Genomic DNA, 22,193 nt, shown 5'->3' on the forward strand with positions numbered 1-22,193 from the left:
AACAAACTTGTCCAGATAATCACAGAAGTTCTTTCTATTTCTAGCATTTTATGATGAGGCATGAACAGATTTGAAATATGACATGATTTTCTTTTTATTTTTTTAATGTTTATTTACTGATTTTGAGAGAGAGACTAAGCAGGAGGAGGGGCAGAGAGAGAGGAAGAGAGAGAGAATCCAAGCAGGCTCTGTGCTGTCAGCACAGAGCCCAATGCGGGGCTCGAACCCACAAATCATGAGACCATGACCTGAGACAAAATCAAGAGTTAGATGCTTAACCGACTGAGCCACCCAGGCATCCCTATGGCATGATTTTCTTAGGGACCAAGTCTACTCTCAGCATCTACAAGACAGTGTCATATTTCAGGATATTTTTGTTCAACCCACAGTAAACATTACAAGATAAACTCAACAGAGAAAATGGAACAAATTTTGATGTGAACAATGCACAAAATTACATTTCAGGAAGTTCTGAACTTCCTCCTGGGGATCAATGCCCAGCTTTGTTTCCAGTTGATGCTCTCAGGCATGTTACCTAACCTCTCTGAGCTTCAGTATCATGGTCTTTAAAACAGGAATAATGATGGGCCCTTCACATAGCATTGTTGAGGGAATTGAATCAGTTAACACATGTAATGTGCTTAAAGTAATGCTGAGACATACCAAACTATACGTGTGTGTGTATGCATGTATATATATAGTAACTGTTGTAGTAGATCAACTGTTGTTCAGCAAATATTACACCACCACCATCCCTGGACAACACCATTGAAGTCGGGCTTGGTCATGTGAATTTTATCTATGGAACAGGGTAGAAATGAAGGTGTGCCAGTTCCAACTGAAAACCTTGGAGATGTTGTGTTGTCTTTGCTCACCACTTTGAGCACTTCCAGCTTGTGCCATGGGACAACAGTGCCCCCAGGTGGCTCCCTGGTCCAAGAAGGGCACTAGGTTGTAGATACAGAATCCATGACCTGGAGTCAAGCACAGCCTAGTTCAATCAAACTCGAAGCAAACCCGCAGATGTGTGAGCAAGAAATATATGTTTCTTTATTGTACAACACTGTTTTTTTTTTCAGGTATTTGTTATGCAGCATTACTGTGGCAATAGCTAACTGATACATCCCTTACCATTACTGCTACTATTAATTCAGTTTGCGCTGCTTAAGCGCCTACTGTGACCAGGCAACGTGACACTAGGAAAATAACCTAGAGCCTTAAAGAATACATAGATGAAGATCCTGAGTCTATCACGATGGCATAGTACAGGGCAGGTGATTGCCAAGGGCTACAATCTTGGTCCTACAAAGGAGTTCAGAAAAAGAAGTCACACTTGACTACTTTTTAAATTTTTTTTTAAACATGAGTGGTCAGGAATCTTTTCGCATTTGCCTTGATCCTAACCAGTAGTAATATAGGATAAGTAAGAGTCAGGTTTTGGGTTAGAGAGACTGGCTCTTTCAATTTAGCAGCTGGGTGATCTTGCATTGAGCCTCTGAACCTCAGTTTTCCCTCTTCGCTTAGTTTTCCCCTCTATAAACAGGGAGATCAGTAGTGGCTATGTGAAATTTGGTTGTTCAGATTTAAACAAGACAATGAAAGTAAAGTGCTTCGCAGAGTCTTCAGGACATAGAAAACATTCAAAATCTCCTTGTCGTTATTAACTCCACTTGCTTTGGGGTAGGGCTGTGTTTCTAAATCTTTTTCATTATTGGCCCCCTAAGACTCCCTAAGGAGTCTATTTGGACATCTCTTCCCCCATTGCCCTGTCCCATGAAATTTTAATACTACAGATATACTTACTGTGTATCTGCTTATATATGTGTATCGGTGCTTCATACATAAAAAGAGGAAGACTTTTCTGGCCTTTCAAGAATAAATTTTACCCCCCTGGGATTTATATTGTCTTCCTCCACCCCATTGAGAATGCATGGCATTCTGCATGGCATAAAGGTTTGGAATAGCCCAAATGAATGTTTTCTATGCAAACGTGTAACAGTCCAAGTTTCTCACCAATGCATGACAATGCATCCCATCCCCTCCTCTCTGCCAGCTTCAAACTCTTCCCCATCCACCCTCTCAGGTGTAAGCAATTCTCCATCTGTGCCAACCAGCACTTGGGCCCCTCATTCTGTTCTTGGCTGAACACTCCTTCCCTTTTCAGGCCCCCATAGGCTCTAGATTTCTATAACATTGACTCTCATGTAATGACCTTGCTTCCTTCACAAGACAGCAAGTCCCTATTCCTCCTGGAAGATAAGAAATTTAGAGTTTCCTTTGCTTCCCAGAGCTATACCTTTACACATAGCAGATTCTGAGGGTTTGCATAGTCTGCTTGCTAATTGTGTGTGTGTAGTCTTGACAGGATGGTGTCACCCACCCACTTATGCTTTAAGTAACTTGAGGACAGAGCTGCCTCTTCATCCCTTTGCCCCCCAGTAGGTTCTGAATACCCAAGTGATGACTGTCTGAATAGTTTAGGATGTGCTAAACTAAAGCTGGCCAGTGACAGCCACATAAACTAAATCTAGCCCACAAGTGATTTTGTTTGCCCAGTTCAGTGCTTTAAATTTTTTTTTAATTTTTTGGAGCATGTAAAAATTGGGAGGTTTCACATAAAAATGCAGATTTCTTGGTGTGCTTGGGTAGCTCAGCTGGTTAAGTGTCTGACTCTTGGTGTTCATGTCATGATCTCATGATTCGTGAGATCAAGCCCCATGTTGGGCTCTGTGCTGACAGCATGGAGACTGCTTAGGATTCTTTCTCCATCTCTCTTTCTCTGCCCCTCCCCTGCTTGCACTATCTCTATCTCTCTCAAAATAAGTATATAAACATTTTTTTAAAAAACAGATTTCTTGCCTCTTTAGAAATATCTGAGGATTGGGGCACCTGGGCGGCTCAGTCAGTTGAGTATGTGACTTCGGCTCAGGTCATGATCTCATAGTTCGTTAGTTTGAGGCCCGCATCGGGCTCTGTGCTGACAGCTCACAGCCTGGAGCCTGCTTCAGATGGTGCCTCCCTCTCTCTCAGCCCCTCCTCCAGTTGTGCTGTCTCTGTCTCTGTCTCTCAAAAACAAACATTAAAAAATTTTTAAAAAGAAAAATCAATAATTATAAAAAAAAAAAAAAAGAAACATCTGAGGATTTAGCCATACTGAGCCTGCATTCCTGCATAACCCCAATGGGCCAAATCTGAACATCAGTCACCTCATGTAGGCACCGGGTGTACACACCCCCATTTTTCATAACCCCTAACCAGCCTGCTTTGACAAGTGATGATACTGCTGGTCTTCTCTAGACTCTTAGTGTTCAACCTTTGTATGGTGGGTGTTTGAAGGCAGGGGAGGGAGAAACCAATTCTTCTCTTCCTGGAACTCTTTAATGACTGCTCCCTTAAGTCCACCGATTTTACTTTCTTCTCAGGACATGATCTTCATCTCAACAAATGCTTACCACAGCCACTGCCAGGAGCCCCGGGCACAGAGTCATATGGATTTGCCGTCTCCATGGATTTCATTGCAATGCTTTCAGGGTAATCATCATTCTTTCTCCCAAGGATGCCCGAGGGGCTATCACCCCTACGACGAAATGAGGGCTGGATTGAAGATGTTCTGCTGAACACCCTGAAATCCCAAAATGATGGATCAATATTCATCTAGTAGCATAGTAAGGACAGTCCTCCATTCATCATCCGTCCACCCATTCATTCATTCCACAAATGCTTACTGAATGCCAACCACGTGTTAGGCATGGTCTAGGGGGTGAGAACACAAAGATAAAAACATGGGCTGTCTACCCTCAAGGAACTCTCAATCCAATCTGGTAGAGCTTCTTAGATACAGCTAAGCAATTATAATACAGGTAGTAACTGGTGAGTACCAGAAGACAGGCCCAGGGAGTTCAGAGGAAAGAGAAAAGAACTCTGGCTGGCAGTTCGGAGGGATATCTACAAGGAAAGAAACATCCCAGGTAGGACTAGAAGGATAAATTCATACATAAAGAGTTAGAAGGAGGGAATTCCAAGGATGAAGAACAGCATAGATAAAAGTGGGAGACGATAAACAAAAGTGTTGAATATATACAGGGAACACTACAAAAATTCATTAATCTGACGCAATGTTCTCAATGTTATGCACATGCCACTTCCCAGGCCCCAGCCCAAACAATGACATCAGAAGGTCTGAAGGTTGGACCCAGGCATCCGTATTATTTTTAAAGTTCCCCAGGTAATAGGGTGATTCTAAGGTTCAGTCCAGGTCAAGAACCACTGTACTAGAGGTAGGGAGGGGTTAGGGGAGGTGGGGAGATGGGAGGAAGTCAGTCAGGCAGGTCTTTGGCTGGCACATTAGACCAGTGGATCCTCCTTCTTAAAAGTTTGCATAAGCAAAGCAATGTGGCCTTTCTCCCAAAGCTTATGGAGAACATGGAAGAGCAGAAACAAAGGAGTCAAAGTATCAGAGGTATATTTTGGAATGATGAATCAGGCAGTGGCGGGGATAAGACCAAGGAGGCCATTTTGGGTTTTGTTTTTTAAATGTTTTATTTATTTGTGAGTGAGACAGCATGAGTGGGGGAGGGGCAGAGAGAGGGGGACAGAGATCGGAAGCCGGCTCTGCGCTAACACCAGTGAGCTGGATGTGGGGCGCAAATTACACTAGCCAAGAGATCATGACCTGGGCTGAAGTCGGAATCTCAACCGACTGAGCCTCCCAGGTGCTACCAAGAAGCCCCTTTTGATCTGGTTCTATTAATCGTCCTATTTACATCTTGAAGACATTGTGACCCTGCTGAGCACCCAAATCTTATATCCTTATTCCTCAAGATAAACACAAGCATTAGTTTTTGTTGTATTTATAAACATTACTAGTAGAACTAGTACATGCCAAATTAGACTCCTAAGGGTTAAATTTTCACAGGGTAAAAATTTGTATAGAGTAAAAATAACCTGACTATACAATCACATCTTGTTGGCAACAGGAACTTAACCCAGAAAAAAAAGTCAGATTTGGTAGAACTAAGTCATCCAAACTAACACTGTCAATGTCCAGAGCTGTACCTAATAAAATTTGTCAATGACCAAAAATTGCTAGAAGATTAAAACGATTTTTGACAAAATTTAAATCTACAGAACCTGAGCCAGGAAAAATGGGACTTAGTGTTTTAGAACGAGCTTAAAGAAATACCAACAATGGGGAGAAACTATGATTGATAAAATCTGATGAAAACACCACCAATGCAGAAGATCAATATGCCAAATCTGCCATAAACATAAAAAATGATCAAACAATAATTTTAGAGTAAAATAAAAATGAAAGTAGAAAAAAATCAGGAGTGGCCGAACTAACTTGAATTAAAAAAACAAAACAAAACAAAACAAAACACAATTGAGGAAGTAAATTGACTTTGTGGAGTTAGATCTCCAAAAGATTTTCTTGGTTAAAATGCATTCCTATGCATATAATTCTGGTTAAAATGTTTGGGTTCATAACTATCAAGTCTTAACCCTAACTTTATTGGCAAAGTAGCAGAGTCAAAACAGTGAGAATCTAAATATCCTGTACAGATTAGATGGGAAGAGGGAGAAGACTGGAGAGGGTGTTATCCAAGCAAGAGGTGATGAAAGATTATGTTCAGGTGAGGGGGTGAAACCTCAGGCTGAAAGCCCATGGCCCTGGTGAAAGTTCATGGCCCTATCTACAGACAGATATGAAAATTTCACCACAACTTCTGGTCAAAGAAACCATCTTAATTGTCCCTAACCCAAACAATAGCAACCAGGTTCCATTAGCCTGATGGTGTAGCATGCAACTCCGACCCCAATGGAGGGAGATGCTTATACTTACTCTCTAGTTGTTTCTGAAGTCTCAGAAGAGCCATAATCATGACCATCCTCAGCAGCTGGGTAATCAGGCTTCCCCCAAAAGTTTGGAGAGTTCTTCTGATAATCCTCAGTCCTGGGATAGTCTGGTTCCCCAAAAAAGTTTGGAGAATTAGGTTGATTCTCAGCACCTGGATAATCAGGCTCTCCTAGAGTGTCTATGTATGGATTGATTCTGGAACCAGCAAATTCTGGATTCCTTCTAGAGCCTGGATGGTTGGACGTGGCTCTGGAGCCAGGGTAGTCAGAGTTTCCCTGAGCTCCAGGGTAGTCTGGTTCTCCCAAAGAGTCCAGATAATCAGGATTTGTTCTGGAGCCTGCATAGTTTCTACTGCTTCGGGAACCTGCAAAGTCAGAATTTTGTTGGGATTTAGAGTAGTCTGGCTCTCTGAATGAGACTGGATGGTATGGTTCACTCAAAGATCCAATGTAATCTGGCTCTGCCAGAAATTTGGGATAGTCTGAACTTCTTCTGGAGCCTGCAGAGTATGGATTGTTCTGGGTGCCAGGATAGCCTGGATTACTCTGAGATCCAGGATAATCTGGCTCTGCCAGAGACCCAGGATACTCTGAACTTCGTCTGGAACCAGTAGAGAATGGAGTGCTTCTGGTGCCAGGCTGATCTGGATTACTCCAAGATCTAGGATAATCTGGGTCTGCTAGAGACCTGGGATAGTCTGAAGTTGTTCTGGAGTCTTCAGAGTATGGGTTGTTCCTGATGCCAGGGTAGTCTGAGTTGTTCAGAACACCTGGAGAATCTGGAGAATCCTGAGTTTTCAAATCCCCCCATGTCCAGTTCTGAGATCCTGAATATTCAGGGTAATCTGGATCTTCCTCATAGCCATAGTTCCTGTAGTAGGCAGACATGCTGGTAAAGCTTCTTTACCGTGGAATGTTAAAATGTTCCTGCATTTGTAGTTACTCAGGGATCTTTTTTTTTTTTTTTTTTTTTACCTGAAAAACAAGCAAAAAAAAAGAAGGTCAGATTTTTTTTTCTTCCCTGTAGAGATTGCTGGTTATCTTCCATTATTATCTATTCTCCTTTCTTTCATGGTTGGGTACACAGCTGCCCAGAATCAGAACTATGTATCCCAGCCTCCTGTGCCCCAAGATGTGACCATGACAGTGGTCAGTGGGATGTGAACAGAAGCAATATATATAACTCCCAGGGTTGTGCTGTTTAAGGCAAGGGGCACTCCTCCCTTTGTCAGTCTTCTTACCTCCGCATAGGCTGGAAGGTGGAAATGATGGTGTGCCATCTTGGGCCATGTACACGAAGATGGCACCCACCCCAGGCATAGCAGCACGAAAGATGGAAGCAGCCTGGGTTGCTGATGACATCACAGATTAGTGCCAGCATATCAGCGAGGGCTTTTATATAAAAGAAATAAGCCTTTGTCTCCTGTAAACCACGGTTTTTGGGGGATCTCTGACACATGTGGCCAAACTTCCATCCTAACCACTATATTCCCTTGGTTGTGGGGGGAGCAGAACAATAAACCAAAAGACTGGAAGAAACAAGGACCTTGTGAACATTTCGATTGCACTTGTGGTTGTAGGGTTTAAAGCATAAATTAGTATTAGTGCACAAGAGAAGAACACTTAATGGTAACTAGAGGACTTGGGTAGGAAGACAATTGCTACCATCCCTTCCAGTTTGAAACTGTGTTTTTGTGAGTTCTCTGAGCTCTAATCTATAGACAGGGCATACTTTCAAATCAGAAATAATGGGATTTTAATTTCTGAGTGTGCTGGATATCTGTTGTGTTTACTTGCCTATTACTCCTTTTCCCTTCTTTTGGCACCAATGCCCTGGTTTTCATCTGGGCACCTGCCCCTCCCCATTCCTGACTCCAAGGACGGTCACACGACCTAGGCTTAGCCAATCAGGAATGGGTATATAACCCAGGATTTGGTTCAGGAATGGGTATATAACCCAGATCCGTCCTCCAGGAGCTTGACTGGACTAACTGGGAAAGATAACCTCTTATTTCACTAAGTTGCCAAGGTGATGGAATGTAAGCCTAGAACCAATGGTGTCGTGTCTATAGGAACAGAGAAGACAATAAGTACAGGAGAAAATTTAAAGGAAAAATCAGTAGGATTTGTGGACTAACCAGATACGGGAATGGTGAAGGGTAAGGAAATGAAAAGACAAAAACAGCTCCACGGTTTCAAGCCACCGTGATTAGATAAGTAGTGATGTCTTTGAAAGAAGGAAGTAAGACCATTTTTAAAGTTCAGCCAATGTTTACAAGTTTATCTCTATACAAACGAAAAAGGTTAGACTCTGTTGAGTAATCAGAGCTGAAGAATTAATCTTCTGCCATTACCTGTAGTCTTAGAATATGCACTCACCAACTCAATTCCACATCCCTCAGCATAGTGGAAGTCAATTATTCATTATTTTGTCCCTGCCTAGCAGCCATTTCTCTCTTTTATGATAACATTTTCCCTTGAGTAATACCTCTTCCCCCTCTTAGTCCATGTGGGCCAGGTGTGGACTTATGACCCAGTCAGAATTCTCTTCTTTCTGGCCACAGACATTGGGTCAGGGAACATAATCCCATCAAAGTCAATGAGATTCAATTCTAAGAGTTTTGTCAGAAATGCTGGGAAGAGAGAGGCTCTCTATTTTGGCTGGATATGGAGTTAGGAAGCTATAAGACTGAGGCTGCCAGGGGTCATCAGTGGAGGAGGCCTGTCTGAGAGTAATGTCGACAGGGAAGAGTGAAGAGCCAAGAGATAAACAAAAGAAAGATCAAATGTGGATGACAGTGTTTCAGCACCTGAATCCAGCCATGCCTGCTTCATACTGGGTACTTGAATAATTACATTCCCTTTATTTTTTTTTAGTTTATTTATTTATTTTGAGAGAGAGCACGTGCACGTGCATGTGCACAAGCAGGGGAGGGGCAGAGAGGGAGAGAGAGAATCCCAAGCAGGCTCCGTGCTATCAGAGCAGAGCCCAGGGCTGGGTTCAATCTCACAAACTGTGAGATCATGATGTGAGCTGAAATCAAGGGTGAGATGCTTAACCGACTGAGCCACCCCGGTGCCCCTCATTACATTCCCTTTAGACTTAAGTTAGTCTAAGTTGGGTTTCTGTAATTTGCAAATGAAAGAGAAAAGTTTTGACTAATATATCTAGTTTTGCAAACAGAAACATCTACACTTGTGAGGGCAATGAAAACTAAACGCTATATGATAATGCAGATTATTTCTCATAACATGGAAAATGAACCCATTCATTTGCTTGTATGTAAGAGCACGAGGAAATATATTTATGATCTAGGATTTCCACAGCCTACCAAAACCCCAGCTCTTACATCTAACTGATGCCTTCTAACAAGCTAACTGATGCCTTCTAAATTCAAGAAAATGAAAACTGATACAATGCCACCTGAAGAGAAATGAGTGTGTCCGCCAAAAGTCAGAGTGTTCACAGCTGCTTCTTGTCCATAAATGCCAGAAATCGAAACAACCAAACGTCATTCAACAGCAAGAGAAGTCAATAAACTGTAGCATATTCATACAATGAAATACGACACAGAAGTAACAGGACTGAACTTCTCTACTACAAAGACATAGTTGTAGCTCACAAACGTAAGGATGACTAGAAGGCTCAAACACAAAAAAAGGACAGACTGCGTGACACTTATCCAAAGCCCAGGAACAGGCAAACTAGTAAATGATGACAGAAGTCAGAATACTGATTACCCTGGGGAAGGGAGGAGATGGGAAATGACATGAGGGGGCCTCTGGGTGCTGGAATGTTCCATATGTTGATCTGGGGGATGGTTACATGTGTGTGATGGTGTGGTGTGTGTGTGTGTGTGTGTGTGTGTGTGTGTGTGTCTGTGTGTGTGTGTGTGAAAATTCATCAAAGACACTTAAGAATCGTGCACATCTTGGGGCCCTGGGTGGCTCAGTCGGTTAAGTGTCCAACTCTGGATTTCAGCTCAGGTCACGATGTCACGGTTTGAGCCCCGTGTCCGGCTCCAGGCCAATAGTGTGAAACCTGCTTGCGATTCTCTCTCTCTTTCTCTCTCTGCCCCTCCCCCACTCACGCTTGCACTCTCTCTCAAAATAAGTAAATAAATAAATAAACATTAAAAAAAAGGAAGTGTGGGGGCGCCTGGGTGGCGCAGTCGGTTAAGCGTCCGACTTCAGCCAGGTCACGATCTCGCGGTCCATGAGTTCGAGCCCCGCGTCGGGCTCTGGGCTGATGGCTCAGAGCCTGGAGCCTGTTTCCGATTCTGTGTCTCCCTCTCTCTCTGCCCCTCCCCCGTTCATGCTCTGTCTCTCTCTGTCCCAAAAATAAATAAACGTTGAAAAAAAAAAAATTAAAAAAAAAAAAAAGGAAGTGTGCACATCTCTGTAAATGTATTTGTCCTTAATTTTAAAAAGGAAAATGAAAAAGACCTAAACCAGAAGCCATAACACAAAACCCTCTGTTTTCCCACAGGGTTATAAAGCAGTTGGGGGAAAGTAAAAAAATAAAAAAAGAATAATCTGGCTCACAAACATTTCCAATTTTCTTATATGAATATACCACAGAAAATCTGAATTAATGAAAATGAAATCTAGGTAAGGACAGGACACACTACCTGGATTGAACCATCTATCTACGTACTGCTGTAAAATGAAAGTGGTCAGGAACCCAGCCCTTGACATCAGATATAACTGTATTTAGTTGCCATCTGCTGGCTGTGCAGAATTGGGCAAGCCATTCAACCTCTCTGAGTCTGTATCTCAGCCACCCAATCCTGAAAAGAATATCTCATAAGGCTATTATAAAGAATGAACAAGATAAGTCACATAAAGCCGTTGGCACCAAGGAAGCATGCACTGAAAAGAAGCTATTATCTACCATTATTTGTATTTATGTGTAATATAAACCTTGGCAACTTCCAACGGAGAGGGGAGTTGGTGGACAATTAAAGTCACACACTCAACCAGGACCTGACTAAAAAAAATAGACCATGTTTTATAACAAAGTACAGGGAGGAGAACTCTGCGTAATTCCTGGGCTGATGTAGTGACTCTAATGAACTAGATTTTGCTGTGAGCTTCTTATTAGCCCAGACTGAAAGGGAATCATGACAGGCTATCTAATATTTACTACTTGTGAAAAAGAGGAAGTATACCAGTTTTTCAAGAGGGCCACACTTCTCTCCCAGGATGAATTTCTGAAAAGAATGTGTCATAAGAATGTTTCCAAAGGGATCAGATAACCACATAATAAAGCCAGGGTTCACAGTCACCAGCAAAGAGCTCAGAAGCTCTAGCGAATACACGCTGAGTTGCGGGGGGGTGGAGGGAGGTCACCGTGAGGTGATCAGTGGCCCCTTGCAGAAAGGCAGCAGCACACAGCTATTTTTAGGCAATGGGTTGCGAACAAAAGTGACTGTGCCACTTCCAAGCCAAGGCATTTAATAACCAAAACACAGCTTTCTAGCTCCATTTTTCCTGCAATGGCACTATCATTTCACATGGGGACCCCATTCATCAGCCTGGGTTCCTGCATGACTACGCAGGGCACTGCCCATGTCCACCAACCCACAATAGCTCTTATGGAAGCTTTTTTTTTTTAAGTTTATTTATTTATGAGAGAGACAGAGACAGAGACAGAGAGACAGAGCATGAGCAGGGGAGGGGCTGAGAGAGAGGGAGACACAGAATCCGAAGCAGGCTCCTGGCTCTGAGCTGTCAGCACAGAGCCTGCCGCGGGGCTCAAACCCACAAACTGCGAGATCATGACCTGAGCTGAAGTCAGATGTTTAACCAACTGAGCCACCCAGGCGCCTCCCCCCACCTACCCATGAACGGTTCTTCATGAGCAAGAAATAAATTTTATGAGTTAAACAACATATTATATGTTCATATAAGATAGGTAGGTAGGTAGGTAGTTAGGTAGGTAGGTAGGTAGATGACAGGTAGGTAGATACATAGATTTTATATGTGATCAGCCACCAATTAGTTCCAAGTTTGTTGGTACAGTTCTATGTTCCACTAATATCACCTGACAAGAGCTTACTTACTCCACATGTTTTTCACAGCCCGGGCACAAATGGTGTTCTAACCACTACCACCTGTACCCAGACAAATTCCTAAACAAAAGGCTAAGCCCACAGATAAGGACTGGAAAGGAGGTGGGAGGAAGAAATAACCACAAGGAAAGTCTTGTATTGATTGTCAAATGAAGTGGGAGTTAATCTTCTGAGAACCTTGCTTATGGTTTCCTGTTACCTCTTAGAGAAACAACGATCCTGTCCTTTCAAAAGAATAATTTTGCTTTGTGCCTTGGGACAGCACTAAGATACTTTTCCCCCCTCCAAATTGTATTGCTCTCCTAACTTTCCAATAAAGGCTATTGAACTATCCGTTCTGAGTCCTCCTTTTGACATCCCATTGATATCCATTTCATCCTTGACATCATCCCATGGGTTTTCCCACTTTACTGTTCCAACGGTTTTCAATCACATCCCCGAGCAAAGCAGATGCCTTCTAAATCTGTTAGGCACTGGACTCCCTGTTTGATCTTGCAAGGCTCCTGGTTTGAACGGGAGACCCTAACAATCCTGCATTTGTCATTCAGCTAGTCCATGAATGTTGGGGGATGAATTACGTCCTACAGTCTTGATGAAGTCTCATTCAGACTGTTTCTCTGCATCTCGGCTGCCTCTTGGCCTTTCTACACTTAGGACACTATAAGCCAAGGCAAGCCACCCACAAGCTTGGTTCTGCAGCTACCACGTGGCCCTCAAATCATAGGGACATGGAGCCATTAGTATTGTCAGGCCAAATTTGGAGTGTGATGACAAAAAAACTGGAAACAATCCAGAAACCATGAAGAGAGGATGGGCCAAGTCAGTAACAGTGCATCTGCACAATGGAATATCATGGAGCTATAGAAAAGAATGTTGAGATCTACAGGAAGGAGCAGAAGATAGCTTGGTATGTAGGGCTCCTCTCTCTAATCTCCTTTTTCTGTGTCCTGCCCCAGGCTAGAATCGTAGCCATGCACAAGTGAATCACTGTGCAAAGGTTAATTTTGCTAATTGAGGTCAGTTATTACCTGAAAGAAAAGGAAAGAGAAGCCAGGGCCTTGTAAAACAGCAGATCTGACCACCACCAAATGAAGAACATCACCCCATAAGAGGCAAAGCCAGACCAAGAATTCTAATTTCAGCTGTACATTTTACCTTTTATTTATTTATTTATTTATTTATTTACTTATTTATTTATTAGCTTGGCTTCACACCCAGTGTCAGGCCCAATGCCCCCAACGCGGAGGGTAAACTGTGACCGTAAGATCAAGACTTGAGCTGAGGTCAAGAGTCAGATGCTTAACCAACGGAGTCAGCAAAGTGTTCCACAGCTGTATGTTTTATCTTTTTTTAAAAAATATTTTTAAGTTTATTTGTTTTGAGAGAGGGAGAGCGAGCAGGCAGGGGAGGGGCAGAGAGAGAGGAAGAGAGAGAATCCCAAACTGCCTCTGCACTGTCAGCACAGAACCTGATGCGGGGCTGAAACTCATGAGCTGTGGAATCATACGCTGAGCCAAAATTGAGTTTGGCACTCAATTGAACAAGCCATCCAGGTGCCCCACATTTTATCTTTTTAAAGAGATGAACTTTGTCATGCCAACAAGTGACAGGGTAAACCTTTCAACCTAAATGAAATCAATATTGCCTATGTTAGCTACATTCCAATAAATGATATAAGATACATGTATATTAAGAGCCACAGTCAAAATTACCAAAGTAATCCTTTAGAAGTTCTTTCTTTTATTTTTTTTTATTTTATATTTAAAAAAATTTCTTTAACGTTTATTCAGATTTGAAAGACAGAGAGCATGAGTGGGGGTGGGGGCAGAGAGAGGGGAAACAGAATCTGAAGCAGACTCCAGGCTCTGAGCTGTCGGCACAGAGCCCGATGCAGGGCTCGAACCCACAGACCGCGAGATCATGACCTGAGCTGAAGTCAGACGCTTAGCCGACTGAGCCACCCAGGTGCACCAATCCTGTGGAAATTCTTAAATAGTTCTAAAAATCCACCAACCATTTGGCTTGAGTGTTTTGAATTTCACTGGTGATGGTCCCCAAATAGTTGCACTAATTTCCAACAACTGTGGGTAGGTAGCCTTTTCACCTGCACACTGTCACCCGAGATGGACCACTGGGAATATTCCCCAAATTGACCTTTCTTCCTTTTCCCTGTATTACACCCAGTCTGACCATATGCAGCTTGCAAAAAGTCAAGTGCAAGATGTGAAGATAGAAAAACAAGAACGGTAGGATTAGCCTCAGTTAAACTAGGTTTTTTCAATCTTTGCACTATTCCTACCGGAGGCTAGAAAATTCTTCGTTGTTGGGCACCTGTCCTGTGCATCCTAAGGTGTTAAGCAGGATCCCTGACCTCTACCCACTAGATGCCAGTAGCACCTCCCCCAGCTGTGACAACCGGAAGTGTCTCAGACATTGCCAAATCTCCTCTGGGGGCAAATCACTACTCCCACCACCCCACCCCTGCATTTGAGAATGGCTGGGTTAAACTGTTATTAATGTGGGAATATCTCAAAAGGCTTTTCCAATTCTTTAAATCACTGATGTGAAGAAAAGATTATAGGGGGGAAAAAAGGATGCAAAACAAAGAAAGACTTTGTCATTCAAGAGAAAGAAGTGGGGGCACCTGGGTGGCTCAGTCAGTTAAGTGTCTGACTTCAGCTCAGTTCATGATCTCACAGTTCATGGGTTCAAGCCCCATGTCAGGTGCTGATAGCTCAGAGCCTAGAGCCTGCATCAGATTCTGTGTCTCCCTCTCTGTCTGCCCCTCCCCCACCTCACTCTGTCTCTCAAAAATAAATAAACATTAGCAAAACCTTTAATCTTCATTCAATTCAGCATGGGGACTCTCCCTGTTCCTATTTAAAGATGAGGAAATTGAGGCTCAGAAGGACTTGGTAACTTCTCTGAGTTTTCACAGATAGTAAGTGGGGACGGGGATTTGAATACATGTTCCTTTACTACACTTGACCACTTCCTACATACACGGGCTTTGTCACTTTTTAATTTACTTATTTAATTGTTTACATATTCGGAGGGGCGTCTGGACGGCTCAGTCAGTTAAGCACCTGACTCTTGATTTTGGCTCAGGTCATGATCTCACAGTTTGTGAAATTAAGCCCCACATTGGGCTCTGCACTAATGGCACAGAGCCTGCTTGGGATTCGCTCTCTCCTCTCTCTGCTTCTTTCCCACTTGTGTTCTCTCTGTCTCTCCCAAAATAAATAAATAAACTTAAAAAAATTACTTACATATTTGCAACAACCAAGGAAGATTGCTGAAGCAGAAAGGGAAATAGAGGCACAGTTTCTCCCCCTATTAAAGATAGAAAATAAAAACAACTCGATTCCGATCCAGGTGAAAAGAAGCCTTCTTTGCAGAAAGGAAAATAGTAAACAAGTTCAATAAAAGGAGGCAAGAATTGGCATAAAGTCAGACATACAGACCAATGGAACAGAATGGAAAGCAGAGGAAATATATAAGGTCATATAGCATATAAGGTCAAATGATTTTTGACCAGGGTACCAAAATGACTCAATGAGGAAAGGACACTCTTTTCAAAAAATGGTGTTATTTTAAGTAGGCTTCAAGCCCAGTGCAGAGCCCAATATGGGGCTTGAACTCATGACTCTAAGATCATGACCTGAGCTGAGATCCAGAGTTGGATGCCTAACCAACTGTGCCACCCAAATGCCCCATCAACAAGTGGTGTTTGAGAAACTGGGTAGCCACATGCCAAAGAATAAAGTTGAACCCTTACCTTATACCATACAAAAATTAGCTCAGAATGTATCAATGATCCAAAAGTAGGACCTAAGACTATAAGACTCTTAGAAGAAAGCATAGGAGAAAAGCTTCATGTCATGGGACTTGGCAAGGATTTCTTGGATGTGATACCAAAAGCACAGGCCAGAAAAGTTAAAATAGATCAACTGGCCTACATCAAAACAAAAAACTTCTGTGCATCCAAAGGCACAACCCAAAGAGTGAAAAGGCACCCACGGAACAGGAGAGAATATTTACAAATCATATCTCTGACAAAGGGTTAATAGCCAGAATATATAAAAAACTACCACAATTCAACAACAAAACAAAGAACTAGACTTTAAAATAAACAAAGGGCTTAAGCAGACATCTCTTCAAAAAATATATACAAAACAGCCCATGAGCACATGAAAAGATGTTCAACATCAGTAGTCACAGGAGAAATGAAAATCAAAACCACAGGGCGACGTCACCTCTTTTCCATTAGGATGGCCACTATTAAAAAACAAATAAACAAAAGCCCAGAAAATAGCAAGTGGTGATGAGAATGTGAAGAAACTGCAACCCTTGTGCACTGCTGGTGGGAATGTAAAATGATGCAGCCATTATAGAAGACAGTATGGCAGGGGCACCTGGGGGCTCAGTCAGTTAAGCGTCCGACTCTTGATTTCGGCTTGATTTCGACTCTTACTATCAGATTGAGGTCATGCTCTCACAGTTTGTGAGTGTGAGCCCCGTATCAGGTTAAGCACTGACAGTGTGGAGCCTACTTGGGATTCCCTCCTTCTCTCCTCTGCCCCCCCCCCAAGTAAATAAATAAACTTAAAAAAAGAATTTAAAGAAGACAGTATGGCAGTTCCTTACAAAATTAAAAACAAAATTACCATCTAATCCAGTAATTCTACTGCTGGGCATATATCCAAAAGAATTGAAAGCAGGGTCTCAAAAATAGACAGGTAGATAGATACACCCATATTCACAGCAGCATTATTCACAAAAGTGAAAAGGTGGAAGCAATCTGTATCCAGCAATGGATGAAGGGATAAACAAAATTTGATGTATCCATGCACTGGAATTGGAATATTATTCTGCTGTAAAAAGCAAGGAAATTCTGACACATGCTATAACATGGATGGACCTTGGGGCGTCTGGGTGGCTCAGTCAGTTAAGTGTCTGACTCTTTTTGTTTTTAATGTTTATTTATTGTTAAGAGAGAGAGAGAGAGAGAGAGAGAGAGCACATGAGCAGGGGAGGGGCAGAGAGGGGGACAGAGGATCTAAAGCAGGCTGTGTGCTGACAGCAGAGAGCCCAATGTGAGGTTTGAACTCACAAACTGTGAGACCATGACCTGAGCCAAAGTCGGGTGTTTAACGGACTGAGTGCCCCAGGCACCCCAGCATTCAATTCTTGATTTCGGCTCAGGTCAAAAAATCCAGCCCTGCATCGGGCTCCATGCTGAGTATGGACCCTTCTTGGGAGTCTCTCTCTCTCTCTCTCTCTCTCTCTCTCTCTCTCTCTGCCCTCCTGTCCCTCCCCCCCACATCTCTCTCAAAATAAGTTAAAAAAAAAACCCCACAAAACATTAAAAAAACAAACATGGATGGGGCCACCTGTGTGGCTCAGTTGGTTAAGCGTCGGACTCTTGGTTTTGGCTCAGGTCATGATCTCATGGTTCATGGGTTCCAGCCCCGTGCTGGGCTCTGCTCTGACAGTGTGCAGCCTGCTTGGGATTCTCTCTCTCTCTCTCTCTCTCTCTCTCTCTCTCTCTGCCCTTCCCCTGCTCGTTCTCTCTCTCTCTCTCTCAAAATAAATAAATAAATTTTAAAAAATGGATGGGACTTGAGGACATCATGCTAAGTAAACCAAACCAGTCACAAAAAGACAAATATTGTATGTGACTCCAGTTATGAGAGTATCTAGAATAGTCAAACTCACAGAAACAGAAATAGGCAGCAGAATAGTGGTTGCCAGGGGCTGGGAGAAGAAGGAAAGGGGGGATTATAATTTGCTGTGTTATGGGTATGGAGTTTCAGCCTTGCAAGATGAAAAGTTCTGGATGGGGTGCACAGCAATGTGAATGCATTTAGCACTACTGACCTGGATACTTTAAAAATGGTTAAGATGATGTGGGGCGCCTGGGTGGCTCAGTCAGTTAAGTGTCTGACTTCAGCTCAGGTCATGATCTCACAGTCCGTGGGTTCGAGCCCTGTGCCGGGCTCTGTGCTGATAGCTCAAAGCCTGGAGCCTGTTTTGGATTCTGTGTCTCCCTCTCTCTCTGCCCCTCCCCTGCTCATGCTCTGTCTCTCTCACTGTCAAAAATGAATAAAAGTTAATAAATAAATAAATAAATAAATAAATAAATAAATAAATAATGGTTAAGATGATAAATTTAATATTGTATGTATTTTGTCATAATTTAAGAAAAAGAATAATAAAGACCAAAAAAAAAAGGAAGCAAGAATTTCTCCAAATCAGTCATTTCAAAACAAAAATCCATTTTTAAAAAAAAGTAAAACACTAAAGCGCTGTGTCCAAGAGAAAACAGGAGAGAAATTACTGGAATAAGCTGACTGCGTGAGGACTCTTTCCCCCCAGTTTCCAAATAAGCCACAGAAGCTTTAAAATAAATCAAAATCGGGGTGCCTGGGTGGCTTAGTCGGTTAAGCGTCCGACTTCAGCTCAGGTCACGATCTCGCGGTCTGTGAGTTCAAGCCCCGCGTCGGGCTCTGGGCTGATGGCTCAGAGCCTGGAGCCTGCTTCAGGTTCTGTGTCTCCCTCTCTCTCTGCCCCTCCCCCGTTCATGCTCTGTCTCTCTCTGTCTCAAAAATAAATAAACGTTAAAAAAAATTAAAAAATAAAATAAATCAAAATCAGCTACAATCAATGCATATTGAGGTTTTGATTTGGGCCACTTACTTCAAGCCTCAAAATAAGCACAATAAAATCATCACTGAAGGGTTGAACACAGCATTCATCACAGCAATACAAGGAAATTGAAAAGCCACAATCCTGAACACATTTGCAGTCCCACCTGCACTTGACAGCGGACAAACATGACACTCTCAGGAGCAAAGGAGAAGAAAAGCCTGGGGGTGCACAGAACAGTGGGGGGATTCCCTCACTTATATAGAGGAAGGCGCTTTCCCGGGGCTCCAGAAAAACTAGACCACAAGACAAAGTTAATACAACACAGAAAGAGAGGGGAGCCTGCGTGGATCAGTTAGTTAAAGCTTCTGACTCTCAGTTTCAGCTCAGGTCATGAGCTCCTGGTTCGTGGAGCTCCAAGCTGGACTCTGCACTGAGGGTGCAGAGCCCGCTTGGGATTCTCTCTTTATCTTTCTCTTTCTGCCCCACCCGTGCAAACGATCTCTCTTTCTCTTTCTCAAAAACGAATAAACTAAAAGAGAGAGAGAGAGACTCTTAATATTTCCCCCACCTCCATGCCAACCCTGCTCAATAGCTTTTCACTGAATGGAGAATAACATCTAAACTCCTTACTATGGTGTGAAAAGTATCCATGAGCTGGCCCCTGCCCACCTCTCCCCTGTTTTTCATCGTCTAAATCAAGGGTTGACACACTTCCTCTGTAGAGAACCAGATAGGAAATACTTTAAGTTTTGTGGATCATAAAAACTCTGTAGCAACTGCTCAACTCTGTCACAAAGTCAGCCCTAGACAATATAAAATTGAAGAGGTGTGCCTGTGTTCCAATTTATGGACACCAAAATTTGAATGTCATATAATTTTTATATGCCATGAATAATTCTTTTGATTTTTTTCAGCAATTTGAAAATATAAAAACCATCCTTAGTTGACAGGCCATATCTGAACTGAGGGGCATAGTTTGCCAAGCACTGGACTAAACACACTGGCCCGTTTTTCTGGGTTATGGTCTTTGCACATGCTGTTCCTTCTGCCTACAATGCTTGTCCCTCTACTCTTGGCCAGGCTAACCCTTCATCCTTAAGGTATCAGCTGAAATGCTGCTTTTGCAGAGAGGTCTCCTTTATTCCTCCACATGCAAATAGTTTCCCATGAGCCTCTATCACAGCATCCCACCTTTCTGCCCATGGGACTTACCAGTTTGCAATTATATATTAATTTTGTATCTTATATTGTTCAATATTTGTCTTCCACTGGACTGAAACTCTATGATGGCAGAGGTTATACTATTTTGCTCACTATATCCCCAGCATCTAGCACCTTGCCTGGAATTCAATTAGTATTTGTTGACTGGGTGCACCAGTGGGGCTCAGTAGGTTGAGCACCTGACCCTTGATTTCAGCTCAGGTCATGATCCCAGGGTCATGGGATCAAGCCCCGTGTCAGGCTCTGCACTGAGCATGGCGCATGCTTTAGATTCTCTCTCCCTCTTCCCTCTCCCTTGCTTGTGTACTCTCTCTCTCATATAAAAAAAAAAAAAAAGATGTTGAATAAATGAATATTGTCCTACAAAGTTCTCATTCATCTCATCTGTCACCTGGAGTCCATCATGGTGATGACCACCCTCACCCAGTGGGAGGTAAAACAAACCTATATTGGGATCAGCCAGACTACTCTGGGGCCGGGGAGGGGAGGGTCCATACAGACTAGCATTTCTCACGCCTGGGTCCATTTTTGGCACAAATATATCCCATTTATAAATTTAGAGTTTTGGAGCAGTTCAAGGATTCTTGAAAGGATCACCTCCCCTGTGGAAAATAATAAGGAATCTCCTGGCGACCATTCCTTCCTTCTTAATTCCCATTCAATATTTCTAACTAACAACTAGGTAAAGTCTCCATTGATGCTAATAAGTCTTTAACACCTGTCTGAATTTACCATAGTCCCTTTTTCAACAAAGAGCAAAGCTCTAAGCTCACAACCTTCATGATTAGACTTTACTTCTGCAGTTAGCATACAATAAAATATCTTTGGTGTATAGGTCTGTAAGTTTGAACACATGCATAACCACCACCACCATCAGGATACAGACCAGTTCCGCCACCCCAAACTCCCTTGCGCCATCCCTCTGTAATCAACCCCTCCTACCACCCTCTGCCCACCACTGGCCTATTCTCTGTCCCTCTAGCTTTGCCCTTCCCAAAATGTCATATAAATAGAATCACACAGAATGCAGCCCTTTGAGACGGATTGCTTTTACTCAGCATAATCTAGCTAGTAATAACACGATTTGGTTTTGTATATGTATATACATATGTATGTATGTACATACATAAATATATAGTCATCTATAGTTACAAGCAAGTGATAGAAATTTTCCATTTACAATAATGACATGTTTCCTTCTAAAATAAATCTGTTAAGTAAAAAGAGTAGGTAAATATTTGTATGCATGGTAAGAAAAGGGGAAAAATCATGAAGGTGGGACACAAATGCCTAAATTCTGGGATATAACAGACATTAGATATATAATGATATAATTGCATCCTACCCTCTTACCCCCTACTCACACACCCAAAATACCAGTCTGTAATTCTACGAATTCCTGAAAGGGAAGGAAAAAGAATTTTAAAAGAAGAAACGGTCTATTCCCAGGCATCTCATTCCAACCAGGCTTTCCTGAGTGCAGTTCTAGAAGCTTTGATTCCTTCCTCAGGCACCTGATCGTGGAAAGACAATTCCAGCACAAAGAGCAAGGGCCACAAGAGGTAGATTTCTTTTGTTTGCAAGCTCTTCTTTGTTGCCATGTTAGTTTAATGATTACTGTGGCTGTCATCATCCACACTACTACAAACAAATGCCTTAGAATCTTTTATCTGTGGTGTGTAACGTTCAGAACACGGAAACAAAGGCAACTTAAATAGTGTGTTATAAGCGTGTGAGAGTAAAACCTTCAATCACCCATTTAACAAAAAGCCTCCTGCTGTCACTAGGCATGTTAGTTCATGCCCTACAGGACTTTTCAGAGGCTGTTTCCGCCTTTGACCCAGGTGCAGTCGTAGCCAAACATTTGGATCCTTCACAAAATAAGGTCTGTGCTTGCAAAAGAGCAACATCGAAGCTATGAACAGGAGGGGAAAATTTAAATAGAACTAAGTGGGTACATCTTTCTGGTCTCTATGTTTCCTCTCCAAAAAATTTGCTTCATTTTAAGACATTTATTTAGTTCCTAAAGAAAGGTAATTATATTTTATGAATGGAAAAAGAATATAAGGTTTCTGGCTTGCTGAATACGTAAGAAAGAGTTAGAGGCTGGAAAATGAACATGAACTTTAATCTCACGAAGGAAAATCACCTAGAAAAATCCATCCAGAGAATGGTCTAACGTGCTACACTTACCATTGAGATAGTAAATGCTTTTTAACATGCCAAATTAAGATGACGCTAACATATTTTTTTAAATACTTTGGGAAACTTGGGATGATAGAGCTATCAAATGTCACCAATTAATCTTCAGAGGAAAATTCAAGAAAAAGCAAGGATGGGATAAATCTTTTATTTACATGGATGTTTTGAAGCCCCTCAAATTTCATCACA

At 42.4% G+C, this 22,193-nt stretch overlaps 1 protein-coding gene across 1 annotated transcript in view; it reads right to left on the reverse strand.

Moving 5' to 3' along the window:
* The window catches only part of TMC5 (transmembrane channel like 5), a 48,845-nt gene extending 42,026 nt beyond the window's left edge, over positions 1–6,819 (reverse strand). Inside the window, exons 1-2 of the mRNA XM_025916829.2 lie at positions 5,843–6,819; positions 3,453–3,622 (exon numbers count right to left, since the gene is read on the reverse strand). Coding sequence (XP_025772614.1) covers positions 3,453–3,622; positions 5,843–6,744 — 1,072 coding nt within the window. The 5' untranslated portion in view covers positions 6,745–6,819. The remainder of the gene's footprint in view (positions 1–3,452; positions 3,623–5,842) is intronic.
* Between the last annotated feature and the right edge of the window lie 15,374 nt (positions 6,820–22,193).

This window comes from Puma concolor, chromosome E3, assembly GCF_028749965.1.
Source record: "Puma concolor isolate L17-30 chromosome E3, mPumCon1.1.hap2, whole genome shotgun sequence".
Taxonomy (NCBI): domain Eukaryota; kingdom Metazoa; phylum Chordata; class Mammalia; order Carnivora; family Felidae; genus Puma; species Puma concolor.